General features: G+C 35.3%; 1 protein-coding gene across 4 annotated transcripts in view; it reads left to right on the forward strand.

Annotated features, from left to right (window-relative positions):
* LOC120779662 overlaps window positions 1-14,659 on the forward strand; it is a 58,570-nt gene extending 43,911 nt beyond the window's left edge. For 2 of the 4 annotated variants that reach the window (XM_040112018.1, XM_040112019.1), the window contains one exon: window positions 449-1,323. In XM_040112018.1, the coding sequence (XP_039967952.1) occupies window positions 449-963 (515 nt within the window). In that variant the 3' untranslated portion in view covers window positions 964-1,323. Of the gene's footprint in view, window positions 1-48; window positions 377-448; window positions 1,324-14,421 lie in introns of those variants that run through there. The other 2 variants (XM_040112021.1, XM_040112020.1) reach the window with 2 other exon arrangements.
* The last annotated feature ends 2,526 nt before the right edge of the window (window positions 14,660-17,185 follow it).

Consider the following 17,185-nt stretch of genomic DNA (forward strand, 5'->3'; position numbering starts at 1 on the left):
TTTATAAGATGTTAAATTATTTATCATATTTGTACTATTTATTTGAAGGTATGTCTCCGAGCCGTACTTTAATGTCAAAAATATTCTTCTCCTTTTAAGTCAGTAATGAGTCGAAACAGAAATTGCGAATAGTATGAATTTAAATGTTTAATGAAAAACTTTATGGATTTCGTAGAATTCTTAGATATCTACATACAAGGCTTTTATAATGTCAGCTTTTTACGAACATTCAGAATATAAGTATTATCGCGAGCACCGTCTCTTAATATGACACCTTACACTTTGATACCCTCGGTGTGTTTTCAATAACCTCAATTTTGATAAGCAAATATTTTGGAGGCTACATACGAAAAACGAATAAAATGCTTTTTTTACTTATGACTCACTCTCCCAAAAAAACATTGAATTTTTTTATTTATTCTGGTTTCTCTTTTTGTAAATATTCAAGATATTCCAATCGCCGGATCATTGTCCATTTCAACCAAAATTGAAAGATCCACAAGTGATTATCGACCAGTTCAGATAGTGCAGGAACGAAAACAGCATCAAATTCATAATAATCGACCAAACTATTTACGACTGCAGTCTACAACACAAGCATTACTAACAGCTCCGACTCAATACGCCTCTGTCGAACCGGAAGAGTCCCTTAAACAATCAATCGGTGATATTTCGAACCCGAATACATACGATTCATTACTTAGGAGGAACACAGAAAATCTTGTACATAAATCACCAGCGAGCATTTCCAATATTGGCGGCGTGATACTGCGGTCGAAAACCGCTGATTTTGAGAATGTATACACTAATAAACAGCATCAACAGAAGCAGCTCCAATCGCAAGAAATGGAACGATCGCCTATTCAAGATGCAACAGTTTCCTTAACAACAACAAGTAACGCGAATCTTTATAAACGACAGGAACTAATAAAGAGTGCCAAATATGGCAGCGAAAAAAAATAGACATAGTAGTGTTGAGATTGAAACCTTGAAATCTGTTGAAAGGTATGCATCAAGAGAATTGTGTACCCTATTGATAATTACTCTCCTATTAGAATGATTCTAAATAACCGTGAAGAAATTTCACTACTCAGGAAATATAGTATTAAGAGGTTACATGGTTTTCCTCGAGCCAAAAACGGCCTAGTTTCAATGTTATTTTCGAACTTTTTATTATTCCAAAGATTCGTTGTGTTGACAGCAGAACTTCTTACAGGATCATCAAAAGTAAAAAGAAAAAAATTCTTGTTTTAACTAAGACCATAAACTTGGTATTAGGCGAAGGAAACACAAAAAAATGCCGTTTATAAAAAAAAATCTAAATTCTGGGAAAATTTTTTCGACTTTTTTTATAAATACTTGTAATAGGGCAACAAAAAAATCCTTCATTCAAGACCTTCTAATATACATATGTCTCCAAGATCTGTGTTTAATTTCATTCTTATTGAGTAGTTCGCCAGAAAGCGACTTTGAAAACACAGTTTCGAGAAAAACGCATTTAAAGTTGTAAGTGACTATACAGCTGATATCGAGCAAAGAGGAGAAAACTTTAAATCAATAATTAGGAAAATATTCTAGAGACTTTATTGAATTAAACAAGAGAATTTTTTGAAGCCGTGAAAACTAGCAATGGAAACCATAGTAACCTCCGAAATGTTAAGACTTTTTTATTCCTTTCCTCTTAAGGCAGCAATAAAAATCCTCTTACACTGGGACCAAAAAACAATATGAGTTCGCCGCAAACTTTTGAATGCTTGCAGCAGTTAAATAACACCTATGTTATTACGTGTATTGCCTTTTAAATTTCGGTATTAGGGAACAAAACAAATATTAATCATAGAAAATCGCTTTATTGTTTTTTCAGAATATTCTTTATAAAAATCTATATACTCTTGAATTCGTTTGCATCAGTTTTCGAAGCACTTTTGCCACTCAGTTTGCAGTATTTCCAAAACATACATTTTAAAGTATTATCTTTTACTACGTAGTACATATTGTAGGGATATGTCTAGTTGTTCTAGAAAACAAGCAATCATTTGCCTGGAAGTGCTTCGTGTGTGAAAAACTTTAGTTGTGTTCGGCTCATCTTAAAACACCCATACAGTCGACTGCTCATTCGCGTAAGTCCACGATTCACGTATTTCGAAGCACCTCCATCGTGTTACTATTTTAACACTTCTCTCGACCAATAAACACGAGCGTTTTTTTGAACGATCGACAAATTGTGTGGGCTCCAACGTGAACAAATATTTTTATAGTTGTTAAGTGTTATTTTAACACTTCTCTCGACCAATAAACACGAGCGTTTTTTTGAACGATCGACAAATTGTGTGGGCTCCAACGTGAACAAAAATTTTTATAGTCAAATGTCGGTGCAATATTGAATGTAGGCTAGTCCCACTAATGCCTATAGTTGCCTCTATCCCACGATAGCTCACATGACGATCTTGCAATATCACTTTGCGTACAAAATCAATAGTTTCCGGAACAGCAACTGATTTTGGACGACCTTCACAAAATTCGTCTTGGAGTGAACTGCGACCTCGATTGAATTCACCTTACCATTGATGAACCCTGGTCCTTGTGCATGAAAATGAAAGTGACTTAATTCCATTTTTGGGCTGAGATTAATATTTCAAGTTATTGTATACAACACAAATAGCGGTCGTATGTCAAAACGCTCTGAGTGTATATAACATCAAAAATATCAAACTTTACGATCAAGTTGTCAGTTGCCAGATTGCAACACTATGATTGCCAAATCCCGAAATATAAAAGGCACCTACCCATTGCTATGCTTTTGTTATCAATCGGAGCAAAATATATGGTAGTAGCTAGCTTTGCTTTATAACTACTTACGTCGTATCGCCTGCGGTAAATATGCGTAAAAATTGTTCTTTAAACATGTCCACACATAATACATATTTCCTGGTAAATAATTACGCTATTATGTTAAAGCATATATGTATATACATATATGTATGTATTTTAGAAAATGTTAAGCTTAGTATCCCGCTCTTAAGTAATTGCTCAAGAAAAAAAATATGCATGTATGTGTGTAATAACATAAATATTTTCATTGCGATTTAAGAAATGTTGTTGATGATTGGTGAGTTTTATACAACATTTCAAAATGAACTATACTTCATAATAATGATTTTAACTAATTTAGGACGAATTGAACGATTACTTTGAATTTCCTTCAAGAAACAATTGTTGATTAATTGTTTCTTCGCAAAACCAGGATTGCCAAATACGCATTTTATTGAAAAATGTATTTAAAATTAGTACTAAATTTCTTTAGAGCTGCATACTAGCACAAGATAATTTACCGCAGGAAATTTTCTTGACCATTTCTTAAGCGTTTTTATATGAAGTTTTTACATTTCTTGAGAGCTGGATACTAAGCTTTAGATATAAGAACAGATGATAAAACGCCGTTTCATTTTCCAAAATCCGACCAAGTTCTTGCTAGACATATCCGACAATAACTTACCCATGTCAGGAGAATGGATTGTCTAGTCTTATTAACAAAAAGTTATGTATACATACGACTATATGTACATATATATTTATGAACACCTTAAATACACACATATTATGTAACTTAAAGTTTTTTAATCACTGGACGTTGCTACAAAATATTTAAACGAAATAAGTGTACTTTGTTTGTACGTAACCTCGTTGTAAGTTTAGATAAGTAAAAGTAAACATAGATAAAGAAAAATTAATTTGAGACTATTTTTGATTAAAATAACTTCTTATTTTGCTAGTTTGTTGCACACATATACGACTCACTCGAAAAGTTCATATCTAACGAAATTTTATTTCCCTTCCTACAAATGTCACATTGAGCTAGTACATATGGTAGGTGTGTAGTAGCAAATATTAAATATAATAAAAAAAACTTGGATCATATATCAATAATGGGATAGGGTGTGGGGTGTGTATATAAAATTTCGAGTCCGTTTTGTAAAACCCAATTTGTATAAAACACTGTCCCAATTTTTTTAATAGCCGAACGATTTCCAACCGTTAGTTAGGGGCGTAATCCGGGATTGTAATTAAAACTTCAGACAAGAGAAAAAAAAACTACAACTTATTCCAACCAGGCTGTAGAAATAGTTTTTGTATCATGCAGATTTCTAAATTCTTCAGACCAGCGTTTAACAAAACTAAATACACCTTTTGCTTTCAAATCATTGTATCAATATGAAGACTAAAATTATGTTTAAGTTCCACAGTAACTCTCAAATCACAAAGTTAAAAGCTTTCTCTAGTCTATAGTTTTACATAAAGAGGGGGTTATACAGTTCTACGGAAATCTACATCATTTACTTTTTTTGAGATTCAATGGCAAATCATTTCTATCATCTTTCATCAATAGAAGTATATGATTTAAAAAACTTTACGTCGTCGGCACATAATACAAATTTTGGGTACTCTATTACAGAAGGGATATCGTTCATAAATACAAAGAACAGAACCGGGCCACGATGACTACCTTGAGGAACACCCGAAGAGACATTAATTGCATCTGAAGGAATACCATTTAATATCATTAAAACTTATGATGGCCTCAAGACTTCAAATTATGACTGCAAGCAGATACTTGTGGCCCCAAATTTGCTAACTTTATATTTTCGTCTCTTTCTACTTTACACCCATACGTTTTTTTTTTCTATATCCAATTTAGTTGTTTGTTCTACCTGTTGTTTTATTTTCTTATTAAATTATAGAAATAGCCCAACAGAAAATATCCTGAATCTTTATCATCATTTAGTTTCATATAGGCTAAAGCGGAATCAGCGAAGTTCGTAGAGAAATCGATGTATAAATATAAAAGGTGTATTTTTAAACCTGTGGTTTTAAGAAAAAATAAAACGCATGCAATTTTTTTATGACCAAGAATTTCGCTTTATTATAAACATGAGGGAATGCCTTTATGTTTGAAAAATTATGTCATACAAGTGACAGTGGCGGGTGGCTCGGATAAATTCCAGCCGAAAGGCCCTACTTTCTACCAATTTTTACAGCAACACGGGCCGTATGTCATCAATAAGACTTTAATAAATTGATTGTTTCATTGGCTGTATGACATATATCGCCATCTTGTTAGAACCGAAGGTTGTCCATGTCAAATAAATCCAATTCTTCTTCTTCTTCTTAATTGGCGTAGACACCGCTTACGCGATTATAGCCGAGTTAACAACAGCGCGCCAATTCGCTACGTTCCGCCAATTGGATATTCCAAGCGAAGCCAGGTCTTTCTCCACCTGGTCCTTCCAACGGAGTGGAGGTCTTCCTCTTCCTCTGCTTCCCCTGGCGGGTACTGCGTCGAATACTTGACCATGACCTAGCCAGCGGAGCCGCTGTCTTTAAATTCGCTAAACTATGTCAATGTCGTCGTATATCTCGTACAGCTCATCGTTCCATCCAGAATTTTTCTCTCGAAAACTCGTAACGTCGACTCATCGGTTGTTGTCATCGCCCAAGCTTCTGCACCATATAGTAGGACGGGAATTATGAGCGACTTATAGAGTTTAGCTTTTGTTTGTCGAGAGAGGACTTTACTTTTCAATTGCCTATTCAGTCCGAAATAGCACCTGTTGGCAAGAGCAATCCTGCGTTGGATTTCTAGGCTGACATTGTTGGTGGTGTTTACGCTGGTTCCTAGATAGACAAAATTATCTACAACTTCAAAGTTATGACTGTCAGCAGAGACGTGAGAGCCAAGTCGCGAGTGCGACGACTGTTTGTTTGATGACAGGAGATATTTGGTCTTGCCCTCGTTCACTGCCAGACCCATTTTCTGTGCTTCCTTGTCCAGCCTGGAGAAAGCAGAACTAACGTCGTGGGTATTGAGGACGATGATATCAATATCGTCGGCATACGCCAGCGGCTGTACACTCTTATAGAAGATGGTACCTTCTCTATTTAGTTCTGCAGCTCGAACTATTTTCTCCAGAAGCAGGTTGAAGAAGTCGCGCGATAGGGAGTCGCCTTGTCTGAAACCTCGTTTGGTATCAAACTGTTCGGAGAGGTCCTTCCCGATCTTAACGGAGCTTTTACTGTTACTCAACGTCAGTTTACACAGCCGTATTAGTTTTGCGGGGATGCCAAATTCAGACATCGCGGCATAAAGGCAGCTCCTCCGGCAATCCATCGGCCCCCGCCGCTTTGTTGTTCTTCAGGCGGGTAATTGCTATTCGAACTTCTTCATGGTCGGGTAATGGAACGTCTGCTCCATCGTCATCGATTCGCCTTCTCCTGGCGTTGTGCATTCACTGCCATTAAGCAGGCTGGAGAAGTGTTCCCTCCATAATTTAAGTATGCTCTGGGCATCGGTGACTAAATCAACTTTGGGGGTTCAACAAGAGTATGCTCCGGTCTTGAAACCTTCTGTAAGCCGCAGCACTTTTTCGTAGAATTTTCGAGCATTACCCTTGTCGGCCAGCTTATCAAGCTCTTCGTACTCACGCATTTCGGCCTCTTTCCTTGTCTGTATGCAAATACGTCTCGCTTACCTCTTCAACTCTCGGTATCTGTCCCATCCCGGATGTGTTGTGGTCGATCGTAACGTTGCGAGGTAGGCAGCCTGTTTTCTCTCCGCTGTGACACGGCACTCCTCGTCGTACCAGCTGTTCTTTTGCACTTTCCGAAAACCAAAGGCTTCGGTTGCAGCTGTACGTAAGGAATTTGAAATACCGTCCCACAGTTCCCTTATACCGAGTTGTTGACGAGTGCTCTCAAAGAGCAGGTGTGCAAGCCGAGTAGAAAATCGTTCCACTGGCTGTTGTGATTGCAGCTTCTCGACGTCGAACCTTCCTTTTGTTTGGTGGCGTGCGTTTTTTGCTGCACAGAGGCGGGTGCGAATCTTTGCTGCAACAAGATAGTGGTCCGAGTCGTTGTTAGGACCTCGGAGCGCACTCACATCTAAAACACTGGAGACGTGTCTTCAGTCTATCACAACATGATCGATCTGGTTGGTAGTTTTTCGATCCGGAGACAGCCAGGTAGCTTGATGAATCTCCTTATGCTGGAATCTAGTACTACAGACAACCATATTTCGGGCCCCGGCGAAGTCAATCAGCCTCAACCCATTTGGGAATGTTTCATTGTGAAGTCTGAATTTACCGACCGTAGTGCCAAATATACCTTCTTTGCCCACCCTGGCGTTAAAGTCGCCAAGCACGATTTGACATCGTGGTGGGGGCAGCTCTCATAAGCGCGCTCCAAGCGCTCATTGAAGGCATCTTTGGTCACATCGTCCTTCTCTTCCGTGGGCGTGGGCGCAAATCAGCGATAAGTTGAAGAACCTCGCTTTGATGCGGATTGCGGCTAGACGTTCATTCACCGGAGTGAATGATAGTACTCGGCAACGGAGTCTCTCTCCCACCACGAATCCAACACCAAACTTGCGCTCCTTTATATGGCCACTGTAGTAAATGTCACAAGGACCTACTCGTCTCTGTCCTTGTCCCGTCCATCGCATTTCTTGGACGCGGTGATGTCAGCCTTTATTTTTGCGAGGACATCAATCAGCTGGGCAGCGGCACTTTCCCAATTAAGGGTCCGGACATACCAGGTGCATGCCCTTATATCGTAGTCCTTATTTTGTTTGCCATGGTCGTCATCAAAAGGGAGGTCTCTCATTCGAGACTGGTTATATCTATTCACTGGGGTGTTTTTTACGTGGCGGGTCCCAAACCCAGCGCACAACATTATGTAGGGGATGTTTCGCCTTCTCACTTTAGCTCGCCTTCGAACGGATGTTCTTAGGCTACCCAGAGGATACTTGGTCAAAGACCGGAAGTAGTGAGCTTCTTGAGCCATGTGAAACAAAACATTCAGAAAAAAAAATCGTTTGAGGGTTTACGGCGTCTCAACAATGGCTTGTGGATTATCATCAATCCAAATGTAATAATAATATGTGCCCCCGATTTTTAGCACGACAATTTTGTTCAACCAAGAAGCTCATATGTTAAAGGTTCTTGGTTGAACAAAATTGTCTTGTTAAAAATCGGGATCGGTGGCTATTTCATTCAGAGCCCATTTACCGAACGCTTCAATTCTTTCACAAATTCTACAAAAGGGATAGGCACAGTTATAAATATTGCGCACGATGACGGATAGACTCATTTAACAATAACGTCTTCGGTGCACAATGTACGGCGTCTCTGAAGATGCGAACTATACACTGGGGTAAACGTGGTGTCAAACCGATCCAGGACTGCTCGATTTACATTGCCAACGTTGTTCGGGAGTAAATCAGATCATTTTGAAATACCAAGCCAAACTTTGTGTAAATCAAGTAACAGCTTTCAAAAAGTCAATAAACGTTTCTGTGTTTTCATACTTATTATTAGATTTGCAGTTCCTTTTTAATTACATCACTGCTATTTAATGTTGTGAATATTCACAGTAAAAAGATCAAAATTTACACTTATATTACTTTTCTTTTATTACAATGAAATATGTACGTTTTTCATATTTGAATTTCAGTACATATTTGAAAGTCGAGTTGGCCGCACGCGTCTAAAATAAATGAGAGAAAAAGTTAATTTTATAAATTGTGTTTGTTCTTAATTTGGAAGTGTTAATAATAAAATTACTTTGCATGGATTTAACATTGTGTTTGATGTTTATTTTGTGTTGATTGTAAGATTACTCTGCATAAATTCAATAGGTTATGAGCCCAGTATACGCCAATAGCCATGGAGAGGGCAAAGCGAGGCATTGCTCCATTTTGCGGCGAAAAGTGTGGAATATGGATTCGAGTTAGAGCGCTTTTGGCTGAGGTCGACGCTTTAAAGGTTATAGACGAAAATACCCCAGAGGATCCTGATGAAGCATGGCAGAAAACTGCAAGGAACGCGAAAAGTTTGATCATTGAATTCCTAAATGACTCTTTTCTTGGGTTTGCAAGCAACGAAAGTACAGCTAGGCAAATTTTTGCAAATTTGGATACGATATATGAAAGAAAGTTTAGCAACGCAGTTGGCTGTACGAAAGAAATTACTCTCATTAAAATTCAAAAGTGAATCACAGCTATTGATTCATTTCAATGTTTTTGATGATTTGATAACTGAACTGTTAGCTTCGGGAGCTAAGATCGACGAGATGGATAAAGTATCACATTTGTTACTTACTTTACCATCGTCTTATGATGGTGTTATAACCGCGATTGAAACGTTATCTGAGGTATATTAACATTGGCATTTGTGAAAAATCGATAACTTGATCATGAAAAAAAACTTAGAAGTGCTGATAGAGACACAAGTGTAAAAGTTCTACAAGCCGTAGGGAGCATTTCACAAAACGTTCACAAAATAACAACATATAATTTTAAAAATAAGTACAAGCAAAAATATTTCAAAAGTAATTTTAAAAAGAAATTAAAATGTCATCAATGTGGAAAATGTGGAAAAATAGGTCACATTAAAAAGGACTGTTACAGGTATAAAAAGAGTTTAAACAAACAAGGTTCTGAAATAACCAAAACCGTTCAAATTGCAACTGTACAGCAAGACAGGGGATTTGCGTTCATGACGGGACGCGGTGTAGCGAGACGAAAGGATAACACTGTATCATTTGTTTTATATTCTGGGGCTTCTGACCACTTGATAAACGGGGACAGCATGTTTATTGAGTATATTGAATTGGATCCGCCAGTGGAAATCGCAGTAGCAAAGTGCGGTGAATACATGTACGCAACAAAGAAAGGCATAGTGAGACTACACAACAATTTACAAAATCCGATCACTCTAGAGAATGTTTTATTTTGCCGTGATATACCGGAAAACTTACTTTCTGTTAGAAAGATGCGAAACCCTGATATGACCATCGTATTTCATAAAGAAGGTGTCAAAGTATCTAAAAATGGTGAAGTAAATAATTCTTGGAAACAAAGGTATGTATAGCGTACCATATATTGAATTGACATTATGTAGTAAAGTATATACATCATTAAATAATAACTACCAATTGTGGCATGAGCGGTTGGGACATATTAGTAGAGGCAAGTTTTTAGAAATTCAAAGTAAAGATATGTTCAATGATACTCATCTTTTAAACACTGTACAAACTAACAATGATTTATGTGAGGCTTGTATTAATGGAAAACAGGCTAGATTACCTTTTGAAAAACATATTATTGTGTAACGTATTTAATCACTTATAAATCTGACGTTTTTGTAATGTTTAAAGATTTTGTCGCTAAAAGTGAAGCACATTTCCATTCAAAAGTTGTGAATACTTATCGAATGAGATGAAGAATTAATGTGTTCAAAAAGGAATCACTTACCATTTAACAGTTCCACACACTCCACAGTTGAAGGTGTGTCCGAACGAATGATAACAACAATAACAGAAAAAGCGCGGGCTATGGTAAATGGTGCAAAATTAGACAAGTGTTTTTGGGGCGAAGCAGTATTGACAGCTACCTATTTAATTAATGTAAGTCCAAGTAGAGCTTTGAGGAATAGTACAAAAGCTCCATATGAACTGTGGCATAATAGAAAACCGAATTTAAAGTATTTGAAGGTATTCGGTTCGACAGTATATGTGCATAACAAAAGAAGAAAAAGGAAATTTGATGCGAAATCAAAGAAATGTATACTTGTTGGATACGAACCGAATGGGTTTAAATTATGGGACGAAGATAACAGAGGCTTTATAACAGCAAGAGATGTTATTGTAGATGAAACAAATATAGTACATTCCAGGAATGTAATGAAAGATAGTGTCCAATGAAAAGGCTTTAATTTCCCGAATGAGAGCACGGAAAGTATGAAAGAAAAATCTCGAATAAGAGTACGGAAAGTATGAAAGAAAAATTCCCGAATGACAGTACGGAAAGTATGAAAGAAAAATTCCCGAATGATAGTACGGAAGCTATGAAAGAAAAATTCCCGAATGATAGTACGGAAAGAATGAAACAAAAATTCCCGAATGAAAGTACGGAAGAAAAATCTGAAATACTTAAATCAGATGAACAGTGTGATTATTTGGACAAATATGATAAAAATTGTGGTTTGGTAAATACGGTTGAAAATGTATCGGTAGATGAACACAGTTCTAAATTGTCAGGTCCACAACCGATATATAATAACGATGTTAGAAGAAGTGAAAGATAAAAGGACCGCAAACGGATATCAGATAATAAATAAAACTCACTGTCATATAATTGTATAATGAATGCACACACTTTCATTAGTAGCACTCCATATACATTTGAGGAAATAGAAAGTAGAAGTGATAGGTCTTATTGGGGAAAAAGCAATAGAGGAAGAACTAGATTCGCATTCTTATAACAAAACTTGGGCACTTGTGCAAAGACCTAAACATAAAAATATAGATGATTGTAAATGAGTTTTTGCAATTAAGCACGACGAATTAGGCAACCCAGTCAAACACAAGGCAAGACTTGTTGCTCAAGGTTTTACACAAGAATATTTAAACGATTATTATGACACGTTTGCTCCAATAGCTAGAATTTCGAGTTTTCGCTTTATATTAACTTTCTCCAACCAATTTGGTTTAAAAGTTCATCACATGGACGTTAAAACAGTATTTCTAAACGGTACGTTAAAAGAGTAAGTTTACATGACAGTTCCATCAGGATTATCCTGTGATACAGACAAAGTCTGTAAATTAAATAAAGCCATATACGGTCTTAAGCAAGCTGCTAGATGTTGGTTTGATGTTTTTGATAGAGTATTAAAGGAAATGGGTTTTGTGAATTCCACAGTGGATCGTTGCATTTACATTCTTGACAAAGGGGACATATCGAAAAATGTGTATGTGCTACTATATGTAGACGATATGGTTATTGCAACTGCAAATATTAAAATAATAACCGAATGTAAAAATTATTTGATGAATAAATTTAGAATGACAGACTTATTTAAGATCCGACATTTCATTGGAATAAAAATTGAACAGAAAGAGAATCAGTTATGCTTAAGTCAAACCACTTACATTAAAAATATGCTGAATAAATTTAAAATGAACGACTGTAAACCTGTTAGTACTCCACTTCCAAGTAAAATCGATTATGAGGCATTAAATTCAGATGACCGATATGTTCCCGACCAGACTTAAGTCTTAATTCTTAATTGGCGTAGACACCGCTTACACGATTATAGCGCCAAACTTAAGTACATCAATTAATATTTTAAGTAGATGTACCAACAAAAATAATGCAGAATTATGGAGATGTTTAAGAAGAGTTCTCAGATACCTTAAAGGTACTATTGATTTAAAGTTAGTTTACATTAAGAAACCTGATTATAAAAATATTTTAATAGGTTTTGTTGACTCTGATTGGGGCGGGAGTGAAACTGATAGAAAAAATACTACACGATATTTATTTCAAATGTTTGAATCATGCTTAATTTTTTTGTAATACAAATAAACAAAATTCTGTAGTTGCGTCATCAACTGAAGCAGAATATATGGCATTATTTGAAGCTGTAAGAGAAGCTTTATGGTTTAAATCGTTGTTGAAAAGTATAAAGGTTGAGTTGTTAAATTCATTAAAGATTTGTGAAGATAATCAAGGTTGTAAATGTATTGCTAATAACCCTTCATGTCACAAAAGAACAAAACATATTGATATAAAGTATCATTTTTCTAGAGAACAAATTGAAAATAAGGTAATTATTCTTGAGTTTACTCCTACAGATAAACAGTTACCTGATATTTTGACGAAACCATTACCTGCAGACCGATTCCTAAAACTGAGATGTCAAATGGGACTGGTAGAAGAGAAAAATTGAATACAACATAAAACTAATTATTTAAATGTATATCTTAATCTTAAGTAATTGTAGTCTGATTGGGTTTTTCTGGGTTTTTCCCAATCCTTACAACAAATGTGGGACTATGTAATTGTAATTTCCCAGAGTGCACAACTCGTCATATAAAAATATGAAATAATTTTACTTTATTTTATAATTTTCTTTTTAGTGTAAATTTTGAGGAGGCGTATTAGATTTGCAGTTCCTTTTTAATTACATCACTGCTATTTAATATTGTCTTGCGGTATTTTTATTGAATTTTGTTTTTTTAATTGAAATTGAAATGAATTTTTGATGACTCATGCCCAGCTCTTGACCGATGCTATGGCTGCTACTATGCCGGTCTCTTTCGACCAATTCAGCGATTTTATCGCAATTTTCGACGACAGGCCTTCCGGAGCGTGGCGCATCTTCGACCACCTCTACACCAGACCGAAAACGTTGAAACCATAGTTGTGCGGTGGAAATGGAAACTGTATCGGGTCCATAAACTGCGCACATTTTATTGGCGGCTTGAGATGCATTTTTGCCTTTATCGTAGTAGTACTGTAAGATATGCCTTATTTTCTCTTCATTTTGCTCCATGTTTGCGACGCTATAACTCACGAACGACTTAAAAGAAACGGCAATCAATCAAACACGTGTTAACGCGTGAAATGAGCTTTCCAAAAAGGTATAGCATGACCCGATGCGACGAATAAAACTAGAACTACGCGCTTTCAGCGCCAACTAGCGAAAATACGGCAAGACTTTTTTGACAACCTATTATTTCATAAAAAATGTATTTAGCTAAGTTGGTAGGACTTTCTTTAATAACTTTGCTAAACATGACCGCGATCTGTCAACCTATTTGTTTACAGCAGCTACTTAAGTCGGTACACCTAAGTAGTGTGTTGTGATTTTTACAATGAATAAAAATTCAAACAAAGAATTTGTCTCAAATTTTGTATTTATAACCAAGTTTCTTGTGCAGAAGCATTGCGAATATTGGAAAAAACTTGCGCTGATGAATATATTAAAAAAGTGACGGATATGGTGCTTGAAAATTGTTATGCAAATATTAAAGAGATGGCAAAGGAGCTCGACATCTCTCGCGAATCCATTCAAATGGTTTTAGTGGATATTTAGGGGATGTAATGCGTTCTTGCTCAACTCGTCCCGATAAAGCTTAATTTTTTTTTTCAAGACTAAAATTGTGACCAATTTATACCCGTTTTGAATGCCATCGATTAACCATCGTGTTCACCATATTTGTCTCTGTGTGATTGTTTCCCAACCAAAAATTGCCGCTCCGTGGAAACCGTTTTCAGTCGATCGAAGTGATACGACAAAATTTGGTCATTCCAAAAAGTGTTTATGAAATGTGTTTCGAGGTCTAGAAAAATCGTTGACATATGTAAGTGTATTACATCTGGTGAGGATTAAAGACGAAAAAATAAATACTGATAAATAATTAAATGCTTTGAATTTATTTAAAATATCCGGGTACTTTTTTGTATGTATACCGGACGTACAGGCTTATATGTGAATCGATATTCAATATCAAATAAGTAGCATAAATCCTATTTAGCTTGAAACAAGTTTTTTCTACTAAAACTATTTACAGTATTTCTTTTAGAATTACTTTCAGAACATTGTGACAGATTGCACTTTGATTTAACCAGGACTCATGTACAAATGTCATGACATATGTATCTTACCTATTGACGAGAATAAATCGCGATGACGAAAATCATTAGGGGGATTCTCTTACTCTTGCAAGATTGCACGATGACACAAAATGCAAAAGTTCTGTACCGAAATATGCAATGGCACCAGAACACCCATTGCAGAATCTGGTGATATATGAATAGCTGATTCGGTCAATTTATTGTAAATTAATATTAGGAATGACTATTATAATAATTATTATGACTGAATAAAAAACAAACAAAAACAGCAACTTGCTAAAAGTTAACGAATTTATTTTTTTAAAAAGTCGCACACTTCTGAGAAACAAAAACTTGTTAATTTGATAATTGAAGAGGCAGCTTTTAATATATTAATACATTCGGATAATAGTTGTTTATTTCACTTTTTTAGGCTTTAAAAAATTTAAATTTGAACTTTTTAGACGACGATAGCTATTGGAATACTATGGATAAATTAGATGAAAATCTTCCAGTTATCTTACCGAATCATCCCGGAAATTATCAAAATGTGCCTAAGTGTTTGAAATGAAGATCTAATATTCTTGAACATTTAGACGAAGAACGTTTCCAACAAATGCTCCGAATCTCAAGAGATCATTATTGATCAAAGACAGTTTAACAACGATCAATCTATTAGGCAATTTTCGGTAGATCTATACCTAGCCACAACCTTATATCCTTTGGGTTCATCGGGTGCGGCGATTTTGAAAGTAGCTACACTGTTTGGAGTAGGAGATGGTGAAACACTTTACAATATCACAAATCGAGTATTTTCGTATTTTTTGGAATTAAAATCTAGATGTATCACTTGACCTGATACGAATGAAAAACAAGAAAAAAACGTTAACCGTGCGATTCGGATTCGGATCTCTAAATTTGAGATTTTAAGTTAGAGACAATTTTTGTGACTTGAGACGATTTCGCTATTCTGTAAGTGACAGTCACTAAAAATTTGCCAGTCTCTCAACTGAAAACGAACAGGTCTGACCATCTGTCACATTTCATTATTTAGAGATGTATTTAAAACCTGAATCAAAAAATACTGTCGATAACAAATATTAAATTATCGTTAACGCAGTAAAAAAGCTTAATTACCAATAAAACTAAAAATAAAATGTTTTATTCGAAATACGACAGAGCTAAAATTTATGTGAAATTGATTTTGTTTTTAATTTTACCTGATTGAGTTTTGTATAAAACATAAACACCAACAATCGATTATTATCCGTGATGATCTCTATAAGTGAATTGTGAATACATTCAAAATGGAAAACAAAATTAAGAAAACGTTAAATGAAACATTTGCTGTTATATTCTTTTACTTGTATATAATTAACTGTTACATTTGCAGAATCATTGCGGACAACAAAAGACCAAATTGAATGCTATTTAGCATTTCTTGAGCTTCGCCCTGAAATGAAGCTCCACAAAAATGAGCCCACGCGACCAAAAAGGTTGGAAGAGCTTTGGATCAGGCTTGCTCAGCAGCTAAATGATTTGAAAGGTCCATCATTCCGCCTACGAAATGGAAGGAGGTAAATCTTTACAAAGAAGCGATGGACGCCTACCGTGCGATTCTGTACTGTGATACAGTCTCAACTCTTTAAATTTGAGATTTTAAGTTAGAGACTTGAGACGATTTTGCTATTCTGTAAGTGACAGTCACAAAATCTATTACATTTCCTTATTCAGAGATTTTTTTACACTTGAATGAAAATAAATATAGTATGTCGATAAGAAATATTAAATTTCCTATAACATAGTCAAAAAACATAATTATCAATAAAAATAAAAACATATGTTCGCTTTGTTTCATAATATTTACGAAGTGTATGTAAAATTGATTTATTTTTAACCTTTTCGTGTTTGAGTTGCTTACAAAATATAAAAAAACGACAACCGATTAATATCTATGATGATCTCTATTCAGTACATTCAAAATGACAGACAAGAGTTCTTTTTAGTTTTGTGATCTGCTAGCTATCAGGTCTCAAATTTGAGGCAATATTTTGAAACTAACTCTAGAGACTGTTTAGTGAATAGTAACTAGTCACAAATTGAGACTTCACCACAAAATGTCTCAAATAGAGACTAGAGACTGGTTACAGAATCCTGCTACTAAACTACTGAACCGATAGCTTACATCTAAATTTATAATCGCAATATTATATAATTGCAAATTATTTGTAAAAATCGCGTGTCACGTTGTTTGTCCGCGATGGACGCCTAAACTACTGAAGCGATTTTACATTTGATTGCACACCGTGTGCAATTTGATCCAACTTGAGAGATAGAATAGCTTACATCTCAATTTATAATCGCAATATTATATTATTGCAAATTATTTGTATATTATTTGTCTATTATTTGAGAGTCACAATTATCTGTTAGCTCCAAAAGATTCTAACAGATGGCGATAATTATTGATTGGATTGAGTAAGTATTCAACAGATGGCGCTATGTTAAAATAAAAACGTTTTATATAAGCTACAATTTAATAGCATAATCACTAATTATTTTAATATTCAAATACATAATAAATTTAGGTTATACCTTAGTTTCAGCAATACATAGTAATTATGCTATTAAATTTGCGTTTTAGCACGTTACATGTGGTGCTTTATTCAATCTCAAAAAAGAAGTAAGTGTTACAAAATGACAATTCAATTATGAAAAGTTAGATGATATTTA

Source organism: Bactrocera tryoni, unplaced genomic scaffold, assembly GCF_016617805.1.
Source record: "Bactrocera tryoni isolate S06 unplaced genomic scaffold, CSIRO_BtryS06_freeze2 scaffold_11, whole genome shotgun sequence".
Taxonomy (NCBI): Eukaryota; Metazoa; Arthropoda; class Insecta; order Diptera; family Tephritidae; genus Bactrocera; species Bactrocera tryoni.